This window comes from Callospermophilus lateralis, chromosome 6 (assembly GCF_048772815.1).
Source record: "Callospermophilus lateralis isolate mCalLat2 chromosome 6, mCalLat2.hap1, whole genome shotgun sequence".
Classification (NCBI taxonomy): domain Eukaryota; kingdom Metazoa; phylum Chordata; class Mammalia; order Rodentia; family Sciuridae; genus Callospermophilus; species Callospermophilus lateralis.
In genome coordinates this window covers 147,630,455-147,636,499 of record NC_135310.1, presented here as the reverse complement: position 1 = coordinate 147,636,499, position 6,045 = coordinate 147,630,455, and the positions used below count along the sequence as shown (strand labels likewise).

General features: G+C 43.2%; 1 protein-coding gene across 3 annotated transcripts in view; it reads right to left on the bottom strand.

The window, feature by feature from the left end:
• Positions 1-355: 355 nt before the first annotated feature.
• The window catches only part of LOC143401575 (N-acetyllactosaminide beta-1,6-N-acetylglucosaminyl-transferase), an 80,063-nt gene continuing 74,373 nt past the window's right edge, over positions 356-6,045 (bottom strand). For all 3 annotated transcript variants that reach the window (XM_076859182.1, XM_076859185.1, XM_076859183.1), the window contains exon 3: positions 356-2,581. In XM_076859182.1, the coding sequence (XP_076715297.1) occupies positions 2,391-2,581 (191 nt within the window). In that variant the 3' untranslated portion in view covers positions 356-2,390. The remainder of the gene's footprint in view (positions 2,582-6,045) is intronic.

Here is a 6,045-nt window from a genome sequence, read left to right as displayed (position 1 = left end):
GTGTCTTGGGGGTATTTATTTGTATCTGGCCAGTGGACTCTCTCTCAGCTTCCTCATCACCAGGTGAGCTGCTTCCCTTTGTTGAACTCTTCCGCCATGATGTTCAGCCTTACCTCCAGTCTTGAGGAATGGAGCCAGCCTTCTATGGACGAAGACCTCTAAAACTCTGAGCCCTCAAATAAACCTTCCTGCTTTCCAGTTGTTCTGGTTGGGTCCTTTAGTCACAGCAGCGAGAAAGCTGACTAAAGCAATGTTCTTATCGGATTTCAAGCAACCACCAAATAAACATACACAATATCCCCAAAGGTGTAAAACAATATATTAATTTATTTCCAAAAAAAAAAAAAACCCAGAACATTATCAAAAACAAACATGGCTACAGTAGTTTCAGGGCTTCTCGATGGGCTAGCAGAAATCTACTAGCTCGAACACTCCAATCCACCCTTCCAAGATTATTGAAGCTATAGGAGAGATGACCAGCAAGGGACGTGTAAACATCTTCTATTCCAGAAAAACATCTCATTCTATATGAGTAAGATCCAGTGTAAAACAGTTCTTCTTCTCAGGTGTTTCACTTAACTAATAAGTTGAAAAGAGACCATTTTTAGACTTCACTCTTGACCCTGGATGTGTTTCCTACCCTTCGACCCTTTACCGCTCAATACAGTTCCTTTTTTTTTTTTTTTTTTTTTTCAGTAACAGGAAAAAGAAAGTTTTATCATAGTCATTCCCTTTAAATATGATTAACATTCAATAGGAACAATTATAGAAAAAAATAAAATTGTGTTAATTAAATCTATCATCTGTTGTAGTAATTGTTTTCATTAGAATAAATAAATATTTAGGAATTCAGTGGATTAGGGGAATACTAGAGTAGACTTCACATCTTTCTGAGGTGCCAGAACTTTTTCTCAATATTAACACTGAGACCATTCTTAAAATCTACCTTCTCTGGTATAGTAAATATGGCTTTATTTCATCTTCTCTCAATATGCTAGCTCAGGAAATGAAGACTGGTAAGAGAATCCCAATTTTCAGACAAAGAATGTGCTTACTAATGCTGATTAACCCAAGCCTCAGTTACTTCATCTGCAAAATGGGGGTGGTTTATGCTGCCATGAGGGTAGATGAAAGGAGACATATTGAGGAGCCAGCAGAATGCCTAGAACGCTACTCACTTCAGATTCTGTATCCTCCTCCTCTCTTTCAAATGATCTCTAATTTAACCCTCATTTTGTAATTACTGATTTCCTTGGCCTGATTCCACAATAGTTAACTGCGCCTAGGGATGTGTTCAATACAACACTTTGTAAGCTTCTCCAGACCAGGCTTTTCATTATTAACATTATTCCCAAGGTTTTAAAAACCTTCCATCTTCATTTTCTTCTTGTCTCAGCATGGGTCTAAAGGATCATAAATGCTCAAGAACTATTCCCTGAATGCAGGCTGAATGAATGGGTGAGGAATAAATGACACTCAGTCACCCACAATTAAAAGCCTTTAAAAATCAAGGCAACTCCCATCAACACCAAGCAGTGTACAGCTACTCAGAGAATAGCACAGTGTAGTTAAAAGCCTTGCAGAATTTGGTGTCTGTTTTGCAAGTAGGATAATTTAGGGGGAAGGGAGTCACAGAAGAAGTAACTCATTCTGAGGGGTTTCCAACTTGAGACAAGACTCATGTAATAGCACCTCTAGGAATGCCTTCATTCTTGTGAGGACTTTTCAGTGTTCTCAGTGAAAAACATGCAAGAAAGATCAAAGAATGTTCTGGCATAAGATGGAGAAACATTATGTGCCCGCAAGGTCCTTTCTCTGAAGTAGAGGACGGTGACTCCTATCTTAAAGCACATCCTCTGTCTCATTAATGGCTTTACACCATATACAGAACTTCAGACATGGGTAAACTGAAAATGTTAGTGTGGAAACTCATGAACAAGATCTACTTTTGTTTAGAACAAATTGTTGAGTTACCCAGAAAGCTGTCTCTGGGCCCATGTGTGGTTAAGCACAGAGTAAAGACCATTAAGATGTTATAGAGGATTCCTTTTTTTTTTTTTTTTTTAAGAAACTGAATTCTTTTTTTGTCCTAAATAGGATTATCTACCATCCTACTCTCTATTAGAATATATTTATATTATGAGTATCTGGTGCAAAGATCCGATGGTATTTAAATTTGTCATTGATCATAGGAATAGTCCAACCCAGAGGTGAGTAACTAGAAGCTGCCAAACCGGCCATCCTGTCAGTGTGTTTCACAGTGTCCAGTGGATATTTTAAGCATAATTATGTGGCCAGGTCCTGAAGCCATGACTGTGGTCCTGAAACCATCTCTTGCAAAGAAGGGCTCTTCTGTCCAATGCAATTTCCCTGCAGACGTGAGCTGCTGATCAAAAATACCAGCTGGGCTGTATGGCGGTTTCACTCTGATTGAGGGTTCTTTCTCGAAGCCTCAGTTCTAGGCATTCCACGGTAAGGGGATACTTATGGAGCTCAAACTTGTTAGCAAACAGGCTTTGCGAATTCATCAGCCACTTTAAGTCTCCGTTGCCATAGATACAAATGCCATGTACGTAGTGGCCTGCAAAGGACAGAACAGAAAACACAGTCAAAACATGCTTGTTCTCGAAAGTCAAGGGCGGAAAGGTAGAATTGACTGCCAAGGAGGTAACTCTGCCCCAAGTGTTAGGAGGTACAAAGAAGTGTGACTGGATAGTCCCAGCCTAGGAGGGGCTTAAACTCCCCTTAGGAGGTCAAGGGCTACAATTATGCATTTGACAAAGATGAGAATTAAATAGCACAAGGAAATAGCATAGCAAGTGTCCCGAGGTATGCGATATGTTGGAGAATGAGAGTTGTGGGTGAGAAGTTCTGGAAGGGAACAGATGGCAGAGGCCTTTATGGGTTGTTAGCTAAATCTCTTCCCTGGGACTGAGGCTCTGGTCTAGCTTTTCCAAGTGCCGACTTTCACACTTCTCCTTAGATGGGTAATAAGCCTCAGAATGTAATGTCAGCGCGAACTTCTTTTTCTTTTTTTTAAGGTACTGGCGCTGACACCCAGGGCTTCATTGTGCACGCTAGGCAAGTGCTCTCCCACTGAGCTATAGCCCCATCCTTTTTTTTAAATTTTGAGACAGCGTCTCACAAGCTGCCATTCTAGCCTTGAACTTGCAATCCTCCTGCCTCAGCCTCCCGAGTTGCTGGGATTATAGGCGTGCACCACTATGTTATCTAGTGCTGAACTTCTTAATCTCCTCTCTACTAACCTCCTCTTTAAGTCTTCCCAACCGGCGTCCACAGTAATTCAGAATCCCAGGGAGGGGGTGATGAGAGTGGGGTTCTTCCACTCTCTCTCATGTCCCACACCCCATCTAGAAGCAATTATACACACTCAACCTTAAAATATTAGTAGAATTTGACCACTCCTCACCACCTCCACGGCCAGCACCCTGGGCCTCTGCCATCTTCCTATCTGACTTACACCATTGCTCTGTTAGTACAGTCTCATCCCCACAGCCAGTGAGGTTGTTTTAAAATACAAGTGGAACTCGTCTCCTCTACTCAAGACCCGGACAATGGCATTTCAGACTCAGACTCTGGCCACACTTGGCCTTGTTGACTCAGATCTCCCCACTCTGACCTCTGCTCATTCACTTGGGCCACACCAGCTTCCTTGCCAGTCCCAAGCACATAGGTGGGCTCTCTGAGAATCTCCACTTCCTCTTCCTCCCATCCACCCTTCACCAGATATCCTTAGGGCTCCCTCCAGGACACCCTCAGGACCCTGTTTCAAAGCCACCTTCTCAATGAGGCCTCCCGAGACCGCCATTTCTTCTTCCCTGATGTTATGGTTTGGATGTGAGGTGTCCCCTAAAAGCTCACGTGTGAGACAATGCAAGAAGGTTTAGAGAAGAAATGATTGGGTTATGAGAGCCTCAACCCAATGAGTGGATCGATCATCTGATGGAATTAACTGAGTGGTAAGAAGGCAGGTGAGATATGGCTGAAGGAGGTGGGTATTGGAGGCATGGCTTTGGGGTATGTATGTAGTTGTATTGGCAAGTAGAGCGCTCTCTCTCTCTCTCTCTCTTTCTCTCTCTCTGCTTTCTGATCATCTGTGAGCTGCTTCCCTCTGCCACACTCTTCCACCATGATGTCCTACCTCACCTTGAACCCCAAGATATGGATCTTATTGTCTATGGACTGAGATTTCTGAAGCTGTGAGCCCCCAAATAAATTTTCCTCCTCTACAATTATGCTGGTCAGGTCTTTTAGCCACAATGGCAAAAAAGCTGACTAAAACACCTGATTTGTTTTCTTTGGCACTTGTCACCAACTGATACATATGTATCAGTGCCAAGAAGGAAAATGATATTTTGCTTATTGACTTGCATCCCAGACTACACTGTAACCTCCGGAAGAGCCCAGACTTCATAGCATTAAGCTCACTTCTACATCCTCTGCATCTGGAAGAGTGCCTGGCAAATCTTAGGCATTAAATTAGTAGTGTGGAATGAAAGCATGGAGAAGGGTGGATGGGGGGAATTGGGCAGCATCGAGGGTAGAGGGTGGCTTGGGACAGATTGGAGGAAAGGCCTCTGGGAAAATTGTAGAGGTGGGAGTTTTCTGTTAGAATGTGAAATTTTGCTGGGAATGGGTTAGAGACAAGAATGGTAGGAAGTTGGAGCTATTTCCAGAGGTTCTCCTTGGCACATAATGGAACACAGGTTGGCCCAATGAAATAGAAGAAAGGGTTTGCCCTCTTATCCCATAAGCATGAATAATCCTTGAAGATTTTTGAACAGAAGAAACACATGATAAAACTGATTATACAAGATGAAATCGACAGCATTTTGCAGGATATATTAAAACCAAGTTAACATAAATTAGATGGACAAGAAGAAAAGTATTATAATACTGAGTCACTACATTATATGCAATGTTCTACCTCCTTTGGATTCTGCCCTTTTTTTCTCTGTATATAGTGGTTTGGAGGACAATTATTATGCCTGTAACCATAAAAGGTTTCCGACGTTCATTGGCATAATGGGTACCAAAAGAAGAAGAATCAAAGATTTGTCTGAAAGGGAACTGTGCTACCCAGACTGGCACATTGAGGTAGACGGCCACGAGAAAGAGGTTGGGTGTAATGTGGTAGAGATGCAATAACTGAAGGTTTTCACCTGTAACAGGTGTAGATAAGATGGACTGATGAAGGCAGCCCAGACTGAATGGAAGAGTGGACGCAAAGCCTGGTCACCCCAGGGAGAAAAGGCTGACCTCCATGTTCTCATTCATTCCCTTGATCACTCACTTGCCAAAGAAATATTTATTGCACGGTGTGAAAGGGCTGAATTCTGTGCTCTTCCCAATTCATGTGCTGTCGTCCAGCACCTCAGAGTGGAAATAGGATCTTTCAAGAAGGCAATTAAGTTAGAATGAGGTCATGAGGGTAGGGCCTTATCTAATCTGATGGGGTCCTTTTAAGTCATTAGGACCCAGGCGCGCACAGTGAGAAGAACACGTGAGCACATAAGAAGATGCTCATTTACACGGCAAAGGAGGAGCCTCTGAAAGGACCAACCCTGCTGATGCCTCGCTGTTGGATTTCCAGCCTCCAGAACTTTGAGAAAATTAACATCTGCTGCTTCCACCTCCCACTCTGTGCTCCTTAGGCATGGCAGCTGCAGCAGACACCTGCCCACCAGGTGTGAGGCACTATTCTGAATGGAATGAACACCAGGATGGATAAAAATCCTTCTCCATAAGATTCTATGGACGTGAAAACGACATAGGGTTTTAGTCCTTTTCCATTTGAAGGGGAATCCTCTCTCTTTAGTGTCACCTGCCACTGTGGAGCTCTCCAAGCCAGGTGGGAGAGAGGATGATTGAGGGATGAGGGTGCAGCTCGCAAAGGAACAGCAAGAGGAACAAGCAGTAAGGGGCTGGAACTTGCTCACTTTCTAAAGAAGCCAGCATTGCTATCATTTGGAAACTACTTGTCCATCTCCGCAGGTGTTTGGGAGCTGGGGAATGTCTGTGAGA